The sequence below is a fragment of the Sesamum indicum genome, linkage group LG3, assembly GCF_026168435.1.
Source record: "Sesamum indicum cultivar Baizhima isolate 11 linkage group LG3, ASM2616843v1, whole genome shotgun sequence".
Lineage (NCBI taxonomy): Eukaryota > Viridiplantae > Streptophyta > Magnoliopsida > Lamiales > Pedaliaceae > Sesamum > Sesamum indicum.
Genome location: NC_142659.1, coordinates 2,241,561 through 2,259,604, shown reverse-complemented (window position 1 = coordinate 2,259,604; position 18,044 = coordinate 2,241,561). Strand labels below are relative to the sequence as shown.

General features: G+C 35.1%; 2 protein-coding genes across 3 annotated transcripts; both read right to left on the bottom strand.

Annotated features, from left to right (window-relative positions):
• Nucleotides 1–6,038: 6,038 nt before the first annotated feature.
• Nucleotides 6,039–12,237, bottom strand: MAG2 (RINT-1 / TIP-1 family). Of its 2 annotated transcripts, XM_088878910.1 has the most exons (5): nt 11,804–12,237; nt 11,626–11,712; nt 9,624–9,727; nt 6,904–8,822; nt 6,039–6,403 (listed from the first exon to the last, which is right to left on the bottom strand). In XM_088878910.1, exons 1-4 carry the CDS (start codon nt 12,114–12,116, stop codon nt 6,906–6,908), a joined length of 2,421 nt encoding a protein of 806 aa, XP_088735036.1. In that variant the 5' UTR covers nt 12,117–12,237; the 3' UTR covers nt 6,039–6,403; nt 6,904–6,905. The 2 variants fall into 2 exon arrangements, with proteins under 2 accessions (XP_088735036.1, XP_011071626.1); XM_011073324.3 differs by having other exon boundaries at nt 6,157–8,822; nt 11,804–12,236.
• A 4,279-nt stretch (nt 12,238–16,516) lies between these two features.
• LOC105157028 (transcription factor PRE3-like) lies at nt 16,517–17,714 on the bottom strand. Its single transcript, XM_011073323.2, has 2 exons — nt 17,479–17,714; nt 16,517–16,707 (listed from the first exon to the last, which is right to left on the bottom strand). Exons 1-2 carry the CDS (start codon nt 17,608–17,610, stop codon nt 16,558–16,560), a joined length of 282 nt encoding a protein of 93 aa, XP_011071625.1. The 5' UTR covers nt 17,611–17,714; the 3' UTR covers nt 16,517–16,557.
• Between the last annotated feature and the right edge of the window lie 330 nt (nt 17,715–18,044).

The window sequence follows — 18,044 nt, the reverse complement described above, 5'->3', positions numbered from 1 at the left end:
TTTTTCTCATAAATTTTCATATTTTTTATAAACCCAAAATTATAATATATTCTTTCTTTCTCACATTCTCCATGTTTTTTCCTCACAAATTTTCATATTTTTAATAAATTCACAATTATAATTTATTTTTTCTTTCTCACCTTAATTACCCCATATTTTTTCTCCTCACATCTACTATATATGTGTTTATATTTTTCACAAATTTATTTTTCTTTTCATTTTACACTATGATTTTTTTTAATATATTCTCAAGGGAACTGCATGTGACAACAACTAATTGTTTTAATAAACTAAATAACTGAACAATTAGTTCGATCAATACATCAATACGATTAAAACTATAAAAAAAAAACATAATAATTTCATGTAAAGTAAAACAAACACCCACACCCGTAACTCTAACCTATGACCTTGAATCTATTCTGGTTAAGCCCTACAACTTAAAAAAATAATTGACGCATTAAAAAAGAAAATCCACCAAATATTGCAAACTTGGAATCCCCAACCTTCGGTTCTCAAGTCAAGCGCACATGCCAAATTTCAGCCAGATTCGCAATTTTCAAAAATCTTGTCCCTAACGTGCTTTAGATTGCGCGGTTTGATCATGAAATTGAATTCCAACCCGACAAAAGTTAACCATTCGATATAATTATAGGATCAAAATTGTATTTTTTCAGAGCATGAAAAAGACCAAAGGAAGTGTGTACTTGTGATGGGAAATGTCTGTATCCGTCGCAAATTGCAAAGCATCAAACTAAGACAGGCTTTTAAAGAGTTCATATGTATTTCCGGTCCACACTCTACGTAGGTATGCCACAAACTTTTGTAGGCTACCATAGCATAAAACAAAGCTCTTGTCTTCTTCAAAGAGTACTATGGAAGCTGTACGTAGCCCTAATTCCAATCACGTGGAATGATGGCAAAGTGTCATAAACTCAGCTCACCATTTAGCGACGGATCCAAGATTAAAGTTCTTGGGAGTGGGGCATTGCTGATATGCTCTCGTTTGGCTTCGCGATTGAGCAGTTCAGAGTCGTATTCACTATAAAAATAATTATAATTGGTCACAATATTAATGATTATGACTAAAACCGTGATAAATAATAATAATTATGAATTATTCGCGGTTAAATAAAATCGATGTAAAAAAATTAATTTTTACACGATGAAAAAATTATTTGCTATAACTAAGACGCAGGGTAAAAACTTGCAAATATTTTAGCCGCCCTCGAAAAAACCACGGGCAACAATTGTTGCATGAGCTCAATGAATAACTATCTGCTACGACTATTTATTATTAATCATGACAATTAACTATAGTTAAATATTGTATTCCTTGTAGTGATAGCTAGTGATCTCAAGTGCAACCATAATTTCTTGTGTTGTATGACCCCTTCTTTTTAATAAGGGAAGTTACATTTATACCCGATGATCTATTAGGGGTGGGCGATCGGGTCGGGTTCATCGGGTCTCGACCCGACCCGATCGGGTTCGGGTAAAAGGAGTCGGTTTGTTCGGGTTTTTTTGGCGGGTTCGGATAAACCGAAACCCGCCTATTTTTAATCGGATCGGGTTCGGGTTATAATACTCAACCCGATTAACCCGATCGGGTACCCGATTGAAAAAGGGGGAAAAATTTTGTAGGGTTTTATCCCGTCTCCTACCACTTCTTCCTCCCTCTCAGTCTGTGTTTTCCCTCTCTCTCACTAACCCTTCTCGCCGTCTGTCGCACAAGACTCGCCGTCGCACAAGACTCGCTGTCGCCTTCTTGCCGTCACTCGCCGCACGGTAAGGAATCTGTATATGATATAATGTTTCTGCAATTTTGCCTTCTTCCTTAGCTTCAAATTTCAAAGTGATGAAGTTGCTCTCTGTTTGCTACTACTATCTATCTGTCTCATACAAGATACTCTTCTCAGGTGTCAATACGCAGCATGCTTATTTGTTCAAGCACCCTTCTACTGTTCTACACTTCTACATATGATCTTTAGAAATCTATTTATGCATTAATGGTAGGAACTGGAGAATCAAAACTTAGTTGAATGATTTCTTTAAATTAATGTCAGTATTTTACAGAAGCTAACTTAAATCAGAATTATTAGGCTCCTCATGGCTAACTTGGAAGACAGATTTCTGTGTATCAAGCGGTTCAAGTAATTTAAGGGATAGAATGAAAAACAAAAAAACATAAACAAAAGGAAAACGAATAACAGTCTATAGATCACATTAAGAAAATTAAAGAATACTGGAGAGAGCTTGTTTTACACCTGCGGCAGCCATTTTCGAACAAAAGATACTGCTTTTGCTCAAGTGTTCTGTAGTTGGGTTAAGACGAATGTCAATTATTCGTTAGACGGAAGGACAGCCAGCAATAAATTGATCACATAATTCACATTAACAAAATTCTTGAAAGAAGGAGAAACAAAATTCTACTGTGTACGCACCATTTTCCATCATTATGAAGTCCTGAATTTCATGTATAGGGTCTCAGTTCTGCTTAAATTCCTCAAAGTTAAAGGTTTAATGGGCTTCTGTTATTTTTTTGTTTTAGTGAATTTTGGTTGAGATTAGAATCCAAATATTTATATCATCTAAGTTCATGGTAATTTGGTTTGTGCTTTTTTCATACCCAAATTTTGGAGGAAATATTTGTAATCACATGATTCACATCTATATCTGCCAAAGCAACATTTTCTTGTTGGGAGTATATTTCGATACTTTTTATTCAGTTAATTGGTTGATCCCTTCACTGATATAATTGTTCACTTTCTCCTAAAATTGTTCAAACTATTATTTGTGCTCAAAATTGGATCCGTAAAGATTCCAAGCCAATAAGCATAGAAGAAGATTTAAGTCAAATTGAAATGTTTGAGCAAGGTACTTTTTATTTTTTCTTTTGCTTTGTTTTATATTAAATTCTATATACTTTTATTTATATTAATCTCAATCTTTTTTTTGTTTGTTTTCATATAGAGCTGACAAAATTGGGAGTCGATTCAACCATAATTGATATTTGATTGGACTACTTTGGAGTTTGGACTATTTTAGATCTAGTACTTCACATGTAATTGTAAATTGATGATTAGAATGTAATGACTTGATGGATTATTTTGTTCATGTTGGTTGGTAATGATGTTTGCAAAAATTGAATGTCTCTTGTGATTCTTTGCCGTTGCAATTTATTTTATGAATAAAATTTCATTGCTTTATAATAATAATAAAAAAAAAAAAACTTGAGGACAACTACCCGAACCCGACTGTCGGGTACCCGAACCCGTCGGGTACCCGACTAACCGGGTACCCACCCTACTCGGGTTCGGGGTCGGGTAGTGTTATACACTATCCGACAAGTCGGGTACCCGACCCGACAAACCCGAACCCGAGGAACCCGACCCGACGCCCACCCCTATGATCTATGATCTATTTATACAAATCATCCATGTATTTTGTGTAATTACAAAAATCACTCCAGACAGTCAAAAAGTATGAATAATTTATGTAATGATATCAACGTTTTCTAAATAGTATATATGTAGTTTTTTAAAAAATTGGGATGATCTGCATAAATAACGTCGACGATTCTGATGATGCATAATTTTTCAAAAGACGGGAGTGGTTTATATAGAGAGACTATAGATCAAAAAGATGTAAATATAATTATTTCTTACTTAATTGCCTATTAAATGGTTTTAAAAATTTCTTCATTAACTTGAGAATGAGGTTAATAACTTTAAATTTATTTTGCATAATCAATTATGAAATTGTGAAAATAAACATTTTAAATATCCCTATTTCTAAAATTAATTAGTTTAAAATCATTGTACAATTAATTATAAAATTATGAATACGTCCAATAATTACGTGCAGTAATTTGTATTAATGTTTTTTTTCACATTATGAAATTTATTATGACATTGTGAAGAATAGTATATATTAATTAGTTAAGTACAAGTAATATAATGAGCAATCCACAGCTATAAATTATTTACGACTCTTATTTATTATTAGGGAGTTTCAATCTTAAAAACAGTGGATGCATTCGAATTTATTAATGTCAATTAGTCTTATTATAAAATACAAAGCCTCTCCATATTCGAAATACTTTCTATTTAAAAAATCCTATAATATCTTCTATTCTATTTAATATACAGTATATAAACTTTTATTTTAAATAAAATAAAGAATAGATTACAAAGCGCTTCCTTCAGATTTGTTTTAATTACAAATACCTTCTCGTTGTTTGAAAATTTACAAATATCTCCCTGAAATTACAAATATCCTAACAAATACCCCTACTATGAACTTTAATAAGAAGGTATTTATAATTTTACAAGAATATTTGTATTTCTTTTAAATAACAAAAGAGTAGCTATAATTATAATAAACTTCATGAGAACTCGCTGTATTTTAGTCTTCCTAACTAAACCAAATTAAACTCTATGTTGAAGATTTCCACATACTATTTGAAGGGATAGGTGTAGGTTTTAAACTTTAGGTACAACTACCAATATATATATATATATATATATATGGGAGTGTTTGGAAAAAAAAATATTTTTTAAAAAAGCATTTATTGAAGAAAAAATTGAAAGTTGCAGCTGAATAAAAAAATAGTGTGTTTATAAGAAATAAATAAAAACTAAATTGGAAGTGTCTAAAAAATAAATACTTGTTGGAAAAACCTAATTAGTGAAAGATACTTTTGTCCAAATATGATTAGATTTTTAGGGTTTTATGAGAGAAAAAATGCTTAAAAGCAACTTTATTCAAAGCATTTATAAGCAATTGAGTGACTTATAAGATTTTTTTTATAAAATATTAAATGCAGAAACACGCATCTCAAACCCTTCAAAATTGTTGCTCATCCAAACAACACCCATAGTAATAAACTTGGATGAAAAATGTTATATGCATAAAATTAAAATACCTTTATTTATTCATAATATATCCACATCTTAACCAATTAACTCTCAATATTATTTTATTTCGTCAATTCTGACCAATTATTTATTTATTTCTAATTCTTTGTTATTAATTGAACAAAAAGTATAATAATAAAATTTTAAACTATACACACGTACCAATCACATCTCGGATGTTAATATAAATTTATTTTTTTAAATATTATTTTTGCACTCATCGAGTTTGCCCGACTGCTCGGGATATATGAATAGTTGGTGGGAGAAATAAGAAGATAGAGGGGCTGGCCCTAAATCTTTGAATGTGTTGTAAATGCTCACATGGCTTCCTAATTAAATTTAATTTCACTTGCCCCACTGCCTACTCAATTTAGGGCTTGTGGAAAATGTGGTTCTAAGAAGTTATTGTTGGTACCAAATAATTATATATAAAATAATAATTTTTTGATCTTATTAAAACTAAATAATATGAATGTGGATCAGTGGGATGCTAACAATTGGATCTTGGCTCCATTCACCAACCGATGAAGCTGTCCCCTTAATTTTCGGTGAGGTCTCATGTATCCTCTCACATTTTGCTTTCTATATGACACAGTTTCAAGCTTGTACCACTGCATAACAGCAATACACTAGTGACAAGGACTTCCATTCTTGGACTTAGCAGGTTTTGCAATATGTCACATGCACTACTACTACTTATCTTGATTTCGACTGTTTGGGCGAGCTTTTAAGCTTTTCAAAATAACTTATACGATATTTGAGAGTTTCTAAGATGTTAAAAAGTGTTTGGTAAACTTTTTTAATGAGATGTCGGCAGCTTATAAGCTTACTTAGAAAAAGTAAGGAGTTTCAAAATATTAACAAACTCCAACTCACTACTAACATACAAACTCCATGATCTTATTTTATCCAAATACTTCTAAAAGCTTATTCTTTTTAAATAAGATCTAATATATTATAAGTTCTAAAATCATTTTATAAGATGAGCTTAGACAATGTTTTTGAATCAGCTCAGCCGAATAACTTTTATTGAAAGCTTTTTATATTCTATCTTTCTGATTCAAGAACTAGGAGTTCAAACTCTGAATTCCATGGTAGAGTGTAAATTCAAGATGGAGATAAGACTATTTCTCTGTTTCAGAACTGTATTGGCTGCAGAATTTCGACTTACAAGAATAAAGAGTTTGACCAATTGATACAGATTGAGCGCAACGAACAAAACGGACAACAGCATAAATTGTAATCGTGTATTTTCAATCTGGTTTCTATATTTTGCTGATATGTGCAATGAGAAGGTGCAGTTAAGACGTTCAAAAACAAAGGAATAAACATTGACAAAACGATAAAATGCAGTTTGAAGGGCAGTTACCTCGTACTGTAACAGTAGTTCTGGCAGCGGATCATCCCCCAGCGAATATGATATTTGATTCTGATCATTCTTCCCGTGATAAAGAAAGCCGGCTGCATGCTGCAGGTTATTATCCCTGTATTGTCACTCTATGCACGAATCAGAGAGATGAAGTTTCGTTCAAAGGATTCTCGAGGAAAATTACAACAAAGCTTAGACGGCTAACTTGTTTCAAGAGACTGTATTGCTAAGAAACTTGTACGTCATAAACCAGAAAATTTCAGTAAAGAAATTATTTCTCATCCATTTTTCACTTGATCTGGACTCGAAATCCTAGTAAGTCCAAAACCCATCTCTCTTGCCCTACACTAAATCCTTAAAGACACGTGATATCAATAGTCATCAGTAGGTTTTTCTTTTGAAAATAAAGCATGTCATTTTTCATTTTTGCTCAGAAAAATGATTTTCATGAAAGAACTGTCCATCTAATCACAGCTCGTATCTGCCTCTTCATCCCCAAGAAGAGTTAGTCGAAAGGAGGCCAAGGAACACAAACTAGGCTGCCGAGATGCACCATAACTTGAATGAAGTCCTTGAATATTTGAAGTTTGTAAAAGAACATAGTATCTGCTGTACCTTCAACTGGTGAACAATCTGTTCTTCATAATCTTTTCTACCTCAGCAGAAGTTAAATGCCTAATACCATTCTCTTTTAACCATCTTTCATCTGCAATCAAAGTATTTTTCAACTGTTTTTTTGCTGTTTTCAACAACTTCAGACCCTCATTGACTTTCGGGAAGAAACCTTCAGGTCTGAAACACCAAGCTCCAAATGCCCCGAACAGAAGAGTCAAATCATTATGAAGCCTCTCGACACCCCCATCGTGAAACTTAGCGTTGCTCATCAGTATATTAGAGAAAATCAATTTATCTATCCCAGCAGCCAAACTTCTCCACACCCGAGTAAAGTCCATTTTGTTCAACCCTTCTTCCATTACTGACAGTTTTCCCTGCAAATAATCCATAGCTTCTATAAAAGATCGGGACAAAGTCAAGGCTTCTTCATTCTTTTCCTGCCATTGCTTTTTGTTCTTTATATAATCCCGGCAAAGTGCATCAAACCCCCTTAAGACAACAGTGGATAACTTCTCAATCCATTCAGTTCTGAATTCCTCCAGCTTCTTGATTTCTTCATGGAAAATACCATTATCTGATGCTTCTATGGAAGTTTTGCTTGTATCACTATGATCATCTGCTATTTCAAATTCACTAGATTGGTTCAGTCCCATTTCCAGAAAGAATACATCCTCGCCATATTCTTTTAAAACAGATTCAAAATAGTGAGCAGCATTAACAGACTTGGCAACTTTAGTTAGAGCATCATCATCTGTCAGCGCAGTCAGTCCTTCAGCTTCTTGACACCTTTGCCGCAAACGATCCAAAAATTTGTTTATCATAGGTATGCATGTGAATTTCATAAACCTTGACCTCAATGATATGCTGGGAAGTGATCGACAACGATCAATGACAGAAGAAAGACATCGAACAACAGCACTTGTAATCAGTGGAGATTTGTTCTCTTCCTGACCAGACACAAGAGAAGCTCTATGGCCTTCACTCATCCAATTTCTCTCATCTTCCATTTGAGGGTTTAATTTATGGAGTATATCACTAAGTTCGATTTCAGCCCACAAATCAAGCCAGTCAGGTCTATCACAAAACACAGTCATTGAAGACATATTCTGCATGGTGCCATCTTCCTGGACGGAAAGAACAACTCCTGAGTGTGCTGCCAGAGATTGAACTCGCTTATCAAATGCAATCATCAAGTCTACAAGATGTAGCCAGGATATCCTCGCCTGTGTTTGGATCCCAGTATCACTCTCTTCTTCAAGCTGACTGACGTATCTGGGAAATATTTCTTTTGCCAGGTAGGTTGATAGGGAAGATACCATTGCCGAGATCCATTCTTCTCTGCAACTGTAACCAGATACCATTGCTTCATCAACAAGTGGTTGCAATAAATCGTCCATAGAGTCAACATAGTCTCGAGTGATCTTATAGACAAGTGCAAAAATGTACTCCGGCTTCTCAATCCACTTTGAGAAGTGGCGCTGAGATGCAATAGATATAGGATTCACAAGCTCTTCGATAACCCAAAGCGGTTGATGAAGAGCGACATCCTTATAATGCCCCTCAAGTTGGCGAGATTTTCTTTTTCTCTGCAATTCCTGGAGTCCACATAATGCAAGAAAACTTTCACAGTACTGGAGTTTCAAGTCTCCTTCCATTGTGAAAAGAGGATTTTGCACATCAGTCGATCCTTTTGTATATGGATTTGATGAGCTTATGGTTGACAGCGGTGGTGGCCAGCCAAGGGAAGCAAGAAGGGCCCTATGATCAGCAATAGCTTGAGGCCTTAGAATGGCCAAGGCTCTGTCAATTCTATGATCAACAGCTGAAACAAGTCGAGTCCACCGAGGATGTGTCTTTGTAACTGAAGAAAGCACATCTTCTGTTAATTTAAGAGCTTTTAGAGCAACTACACGCATATCCTGCGAAGTGGAAAGAAACCAAAAACATAAATCTACTGTTAAGACCCACAATTTGTACAGACCTTTACCCACATAGAAGCTCTGATTTTTTTCCATTTTTATTTAGGCATTATAACTTTGGGTTAAATACCCCTGTAAGACAAGAAATGAGCCAAAAACTTGCCTGAATCAAACAATGTGAGATAATCTCTTCATGCTTTTAAGTAAGGCACAAGCCATCTCCCAGCCCAAATTTAGTAAGGGTTAGTTTTTAAATGTCTAAAATACTCTTAGCCATTTCAAATTTTTTCAAATCAATTTATATTTGTGCTTTTTATCTTCTATTTTTTCTCTTCATCTTCTTCACCAAAAAAATCCCCCTATCCACCCCACAACTCTAGTCAAATGCCCACCCCTCATCAACCTACTACCACCAAGAACATCTCAAACGGGATGAAGATCAACTTATTCTAAGAAAACAGAGAGAAGAGTATCAAATAACGTCTAAATAATTTTGCACATATTTAATAAATGTCAAGAGAGAGTATAAACTAAGGCTTACACGTTCCCTATAAATCATGTTTGAGTAAAGCACAACTTCATTTCCATACGTTGGGATGGTACTTAGTTTTATCAATAGGTGACAAGGCATTAACCTCCAGATTTGAGTGTTAGAAAAGAACCTTCCTTTTTCTATATACAACGACAATCAACAAATTAGGTAAAAGATACTTGGCTTGAAATCTAAGGCAAATTTTAATCAGATTGGCAATTCAATTGTTCAATGGAACTTAAGCAAACACACTCTTTGAGTGTACTCACTTCTAAATTGTTTGTCGACGGATGCCTCCTCAATGTTCTATTCATAGTTGAAGATACAGCGTCTTCAACGTCACCAACCAATGTGTCGAGCTTCAATGCCGTCTCTGAGAGTAATAAAGAATTTGGTTACTACCAAAAACAAGAGGCAAGAAAAGAAATCATCAATTTCCAGGTTAGCATTTTAGTAGATTTTTCCTTGCATGATTGCATTGATAACTGTTAAGAGAAACCCACTCTCTGTATGAAACCATGACAATTGTACTATGGTATAAAATCTATCATGCAAGTCTCAGCATAATATCTTTCCTCAATAAAGACAGAATGATGAGGATATAAAAGAACAGCAGAAACAAACGGATTGCACATATGATGTGTGCATCAAAAAACTTGCATAGAAGCTGATTGTATAGTATTGTGAATTCTTGATCTGAAAACTTTTCATCGAGATATATTGCACTTGCAGTGAAGCAGCATTCATGCACCACAGTCCTTGGATTCAACATGGCAGGACACTGCTTTGTGAAATATCATACATTAATAGCAATTTATCAACTTCTGCAGTCTCTAATAACTGTAAACAGACCACCCACACTGCCATGGTCCTACTTCAGAAAACTTCAGCCAACTAACGCTGTCTTTACAAGACAGAGCCTAGGGGGTTCTATGCTATCAAGTACCAGGATGAACACATAATATATATTTCCAACTTCCACCAAAGACTGAGATTACTACTACAGCAACAATACACACGCACCTACCGATAAACTTTTTAATTTTGCACAAAATGCAAAAGCATGTAGAGAACCAATCAATTCATTAAATAGAGTTTTAGGACTAATTCATCAGCTTCACGGAGAAGGTCTTTCCCCCGTCTAAAATGTCACCCAAGGAACCATTATAAAAGTAAAGGTCAGAAGTAGTTCTAAAAAGAGACAAATAACAGATGTTTCAACATCTGATGCTCCTTCTCTATGTAATTCCCCTGTAAATAGGTCCTTTAAACAAAACTGCATTCTCTACGCACTAGTAAAACTGGATTGATAAGAAAAGGCATCTTAATAAGCATTTCTTTTGTATATGTTTTTTAGGAAAAGCCCTTGCAAAACAAATCAATGTTGATTGTTTCTAACCATAATGCCAGAAATCGACCAGCCACTGATTTTTAATTTGCTTTTGAACATCATTTACTCCGTATTGACAACATCCTATGTCCCAAAACTTTACAAACTTGTAGACAGTCAAACTAGCCTTGGAACAACTGTACACTAGGGAGAATTCTCAAATTCTTTGACAACGGTCGAGCATACAACTGACGATGGTTGATCGATCTCTAGAAAAGGTTTGATTATCATAAGGCATGTACAGACATTGCCCAACTCCGCTGGAAAGTGCATCCCAAATTCACTTTTTTCGCTACTTTGAAACCGGCTGCTAAAAAACCTCCCTAGTGGTCAGTTAACACAGAATATAAAAAACACACATACACATATGCATAAATGTATATATGTAACTATTTCACATGAATGGCGTACAAAAAATCCAAGTATTTAGTTCATTTTATACAAAGAAATGCAACCAGGAGAAGGCCAAATAAGAACTCACAGAATACTCATTGTGTCAAAGTAGAATAACTAATCACAATATCCTCCAATGGCTTGAATTCTATGTTTCTCTGTTCATCTCTGAAAAACTAAGCTTACTAGTCCAAGAAAAATAGATAGAGCACTCATCTTCCTAAAATTCTATCTTCAACTCAGTATTCTCTAGAACAGTTAAACTAGCATTTCCAACAGATTGCAACATGATAAAAATAAATTAGCCAAACTTCAACACATACATACCCTAAAGTAATTCTCATACTACATAAATATTCCTCAGCCAACATCTTTACAAGTTCCAGTTCCACAGAAACCAATTATGCAATAAATATAATAATACTGATTATAATAATAATAATTACAAAACAACTTACAGAAAAAGATAACAAAAACAAAAAACTCACCTGCATAATTTCTCACCGTCTCAACTCTGCCCACTTCCTTGGCCAATGCCTGTAACTCCTCGCCCATCCCTCTCCTCGATCCTTCATCTACATACCCACAAGCAAAGACGCGCAAAATCAATAGCCTTCAAACAAAACTGAAATTAAAAAAATAAAAAATTTCCGAATTTAGACACACCTGATGAAGGGTGAGCGGAGGAGCGGCGGAGGTCGTCCAATTGATCATGGACACTGGAGAAGAGAGATCCGACCCGATTCGAGTGGGACGCGTGCCGGGTCAAGTGAGATTGGAGCTCTCCGTTGAGTTCGGAAAGTGTTCGATCAAGGGCATCGGACTGGACTTGGAGCTCCGAGAGTAAACTCGGGGCTCCGTCGAGGTCTTCTCTTGAGCTTAGCTTGGAGTTGATAAAATATAGGGCGTGGGAAGAGAGCGATGTGTAGGGTGGTAAGGGTCGGGTCACCGGATCATCCTTGGGTCGGGCCATCCCCATTGACGATCGGAGAGAATGAAGAAAGAATTGGGTGGAAGGGAAAGGAACGGAGCGGGCCGAGCGGCTTTTGTTATTGCAATTTGGTCCCCAATTTAATCATTAATAAGCAATAAGGCACACCACAGTTCTGCACATTCTGTTCACGTGAAAGCAAATAAATACTATAAGTACATGTTATTTTTATAAGGGTAAATCACATTTTATTATACGAACTACGCTCGTTTTTACTTTTCGGTATTAAATTTTTTTTGTCTCAATTTATCCTCTCAATTTCACAAATTTTACATTTAGCCATATATAATAGTCTTCTTATCGAGTTTTCTGCTTGAAAAACATCGCATGTTATGCATATATGAAAAATAGCGCATCACATAATCCTTAAACATCACATGTGCACTGCATGTAATATTTTTTTGATAAAAAAAATAATTAAAAAATAGTTATAAATGATAAAGTGTAAAATTTTGTAAAAATGAGATGGTAAGTTGATGCAAAAAAAAATTTAAATGCCAAAATATAAAAACAGTAATAGTTTAAATGGCAATTTGTAATTAACACTTTTTATAAATTAAATATCATCATAAACATTCATATTCAAGCAGGGACTTGACTTATTTGGGGATTTGTTCGGTCTTCGAGCCAGCGCCCAAAAGAGTAACTTTATTATCTCACAGTCAGCTATGGGGATTCGAGATTTGCTTATTGACCAACTCTACTTCCAAGAGAGACTTCTGCCAATGAAGTATTTGGGACTTTCTCTTATCTCATCACGGCTCACTATTTTGAATTGCCGACCCTTTCTGTTAAAACTGGATCAGCGCATTAAAGGATGGGAGGGTACATCTTTATCTTATGCAGGACGAGTACAAATTATTAAATCTGTTCTTAGTGCCCTTAGTATCTATTTGGCGTCCGCTTTTATTCTACCCAAAGGCATCATTCGAGAGATAGAAAAACGATTGAGGACTTTCTTATGGAAGGGATCATCTGCTCGAAGGTATGCAAAGGTGGCATGGGATTGCGTATGTCGTCCTATTGATGAAGGTGGTCAAGGGATTCAAGATATTACTACTCTTAACCGCGCACTTATGGGACTCAAATTTTGGCAGATTATCCGCGGCAGCCGAGCTTCTATTTGGGTTGATTGGATATATCATACACGCCTGATAAAGGTTAATATCTGGATGGTCTCTGAGCGAGGGGGTTCTTGGGGTTGGAGGAAACTCTTACGCTTACGGCCACTTCTCCGGCCTTTTATTCATTATTTCATAGGGGATGGAACTACTTTTTTGCTATGGCACGATCCTTGGCATGATCTTGGTCCAGCAGTTTCCACAGGGCCCTCAACTTACAAATACTATGGAGACGGACAAGGTTGCGGTTTTCCTTTTGGATGGATAATGGTGTTGGCCCTCTATCACGACACTCACTCCTTACAGCTCTTGCAGTCTCTTCCACCCATCCATGGAGGGGTTGATCATATCCTTTGGCGGTGGCTGCCGCGGATAATCTACCAAAATTTGAGTCCCATAAGTGCGCGGTTAAGAGTAGTAATATCTTGAATCCCTTGACCACCTTCATCAATAGGACGACATACGATAGGTTGATTAGATATCATACACGCCTGATAAAGGTTAATATCTGGATGGTCTCTGAGCGAGGGGGTTCTTGGGGTTGGAGGAAACTCTTACGCTTACGGCCACTTCTCCGGCCTTTAATTCATTATTTCATAGGGGATGGAACTATTTTTTTGCTATGGCACGATCCTTGGCATGATCTTGGTCCACTCATCCAGCAGTTTCCACAGGGCCCTCAACTTACAAATACTATGGAGACGGACAAAGTTGCGGTTTTCCTTGTGGATGGATAATGGTGTTGGCCCTCTATCACGACACTCACTCCTTACAGCTCTTGTAGTCTCTTCCACCCATCCATGGAGGGGTTGATCATATCCTTTGGCGGTCAAGAGATACACAACTAACAGTTGCTATGATGATTCGTTCACTACGAGGTGAAGGGCCAAGGTAGGCTGGTCTTCACTATTGATGGGCTGCTTCAAAACCCCTAGACATACTTTTGTATTATGGCTGACAATCCTTGGTAAACTCTCCACTATGGATAAACTTTGGTTGGCTCATATTAATAGTTCCAACGTACTTTGTTCTGATGGTGCTGATGAGACCCATGATCATCTTTTTTTTTTTTTTGCTACACTTATTCGCGTGGCTGCTTGATTGTGATTCGACTCACACTTCAATTTGATTGGCCCAACCGAGCTTGGGTTACTGATATCTTATGGGCTGCTCGCAGATGGAGAGGCAAACACTATATTTCTACGGCCTACCGCGCTCTTTTAGCCTCGTGTTGTACCATATCTGGTGTGAGCGTAACATTAGGCGATTTAATGGAGTACATAGAGATACACGCACTGTGGGTACGCTGATGGTTCGAGATGTGTAGCAGATGATTCTTAGTGTAGAATTACCTACTGCTATTAGCACTTGTGCATTTTATCGCTTATGAGGGATTCCTTGGTCTGTCGAGAAAACAGCTTGATTAAGTAAGATGTATTGTACTATTATACTTCTTTTACTTAATGAAATTTACCTTTACCGAAAAACATTCATATTTTTTAAGTACCGAAATTCAATTTTTAAAAAGTGTGTTATTTTATCCAAAAAAAAAAAAAAGAAATGAAAAAAGTGTGTTTTATTGATAACTATAAACATATTAAACGAAAATTGGTTTACTCACTTATAACTATTAAAATATGACAGTATAAAGAAGTAATAATTATTAAAAATTTAGGATAAATTACAACCATTTCTTCTGAAATTTGGTATAATTACAAATAATTCTTTATTTTTTAAAAAATTATAAATACCTCCTAGTTTTAGCATTCGTCTAACAACAAGCTCATTCCATCGAATTTCCATCCAATTTTTGTGGTGATTGATCAAAATGCCTTTTTAAATTATAAATTATTATTTTATATATATTTTTATAATTTTTTGAAATATTTTTATGAACTAATATTCTCTGTAGATTATTTATTTTACACACCCTATTTTTTTTTGTATTTTTTCAAATATTCTTTTTTCTAAAAAAAATTCATCAAGGGTAAAATAGTAATATTCACTTCATCATTTAGGGACTACATAATTATTTTCAATTTGAGAAAGGTATTTATAACTTTTCAAACAGTTAGGGAGTATCCATAAATATGCCAAACCTTACGGGAGATAGTTATAATTTACCCAAAAATTTAATATTTGACAACCTTCTCAAATCTAACTTGTCATATAGATGCTACTTAGATTAATGCATTACAAATTCAAGTAACTCAAACTTAGTATTTAAATATATGATTCCGCATATGAGAACTTTGGGTCATGTCGACAGCATGTTTGGGAAAGGAAATTTGAAAAAAAAACGTTAACATTTCAATGCTCAAGTCAATAAATAGTTATAAGAAGATGCAACTAAGCAAGCTAAAATAAGAAGAAATGTTTGAAGTAGATATGATAATCAATGTTTTAAATCCCAACTTGGCTCAAACAGTCGGACCGTCCGAATCGTCACCAGGCCCACAAAATGGGCTGGTTGAAATCAGAAAATTGGAGGAGTTAAAGAAACCACTTTTTTTTTTTTTTTTAATGAAAACCGTTTGACCCAATGGTTCAATAGGTGAACTGTGTGACTGGGTATTTGATTGAACCGGTTGGATCAATAATTAAGTGCAAATACATGATAAAATCTTTAATTTTTCTTCTAAATGTATTATTTTTATTAAGTACCCTAGTTTTATGTTATTTCTGAAAGGATAATAGATTATTTCTAAAAATGTGTGTTGGATTTATCATGACCAATAAGTAGGCCCAGGCACAAGTCCACTCTCACCTGGATGGTTCAAGCCCATGCCACCCCCCCCGGCCCACTTCAGCGTCCCTCTCTGGTTCATCTCCCCCGTTCTCACTACTGCTTTATCCCATGGCCTTTTGGACTTTCACCATTGCCTCCTTCCTCCTTTCGCTCTCAACCAGTGCCACTATATATCAAGTGGTCAATTTTTCATTGTGGCTAAGAAAGACAATATCTTCCCTTCTCCTCTCTTATTTCTATTCGATTGAAAAGAGTTTTATGTGAACCCTAAGTGTTAGTTCAATTACATTCCCACTCAATTCCCGCATATATACCATTCACCCCCTGAACGTGTTAATTTTTTTTAATTTTAAAAATTTTCTAGAGCGTATAATTAAACGTGTTAAATATTTTCGATTATGTGAATATTTTAAAGATTTCGTAAAATTAAATTAAAAATATTGAACACATAATCTGTTAGTCTAAAAATATAATTTCGCCCATTAAATCTGGAAAAGGGGAAATGAATTTGAGGCAAAATAAATGTTTAAACAAAATGAAATAAATAAGAAGCACGACTTTATTGCATAAGCAAACTTCTAAGGAGAGCCGCATGATTAGCGTCGGTGGTCGCCAACAATTCCGACAGCCGTTCGCTCAAGTCGTCCACCTCTCTCTCCAAGCTCCTAATGTAGTTACATGTCTCCTGCAACACTTTACCTGCTGACCTCTGCAAAAATAATATTAAAAAGATTCAATCCTACGCAATTTCCCAATATTTAATTAATTAAAAGACGGAAAAAAACACACAGTGACGATACTTTTTATGGGATAAACACACTTTAATTTCACCACATAAAGTTTGAATATATTATTAAAATTTTTTGTCCTGTAACTTAAGTTGTTTGGCCTTTTCATCCTTTAATTTTCTAGGGTAGTATTTTGGTCTTCCATCTATTTAATTTTTTAATTACAATTCTTTTTTTGTCAGAGTTTATTCCATTAGAGAGAAGGGTAAACTCCAACAAAAAAATGGACTGCAACTGCAAAAATTTGAACGATTCAAAACTAAAATGTTATCCTAAAAAGTTAAATAAAAATAATACTGAAAAAAATGAGTACCTACGTAGCCTCAATTTAGTGATGTGCATATACATTTTCTAGCAAGAAGGGTGATAGAAAAAAGAATTTAAAAAAATAACTAAATCTGTAAATAATGTATATTATAGGACCAAAAATACTAACGATCTATAATTACAGAATTAGCTAAAACGTAATTTTGCATTCATAATTTACTCCTATGTCTTTTAAAATAAAGCAATTTATTTCTTTAGACAGGGAGGTAAATTACTATTTTTCTATTACTGTGATAATTTGCTTATTTGCAATATTAGGTAAATAGGATTGAACCCTTAAAATTAATATAATATATACATTCTATATATTAGGAAGAGTGAAATACAAATGAAATATAGTTTAAAAAAGATATAATTAAAATGACCTTATCTGATCGGCTGTTGTGCATCTCAGGAATCAGCTGGTGCAACTGAGAGATGAGTTCGTTGATCCGATCCTCGCTGATTCGTGAAGATCCCGGTGAGGAGTTCTTAGACCGTGATCTTCGGCTGGACATCTTATGATTATGTATGTGTAGGGTTCGATCAAGATCAGAATGTCAGAAACTAGGTATGCTGTCTAGTAGAGGAAACTAACTATAGAGTGAGAAGTAGATACAAAAACACAGTAGTAGGTGAATTTATAGTGCAGTAGCATGATCATATGCAATGAGGAGCTGGGCTTCTCTTTAAATAGGGTTTGGGTGGGGTGGGGGGGGGGGGGGTGGAGAGAGAGAGAGAGAGAGGTTGAAATTGTAGATGCTCATGTGCCAAACTGTCTTAACTATATGTTCTGGTTTCTGATGTGTTTGGATGTGTAGTTTAAGGAGTAAATATTGGAGGATAGTTAATCAACTATGATTTAATGAGGTTTAGTCGAGTTGGCGAGGCTGGAGCCTAGTGATTTTAAAGGTCATGTAATTGAACCCCATTTTATGTGTGGGACGTTGTT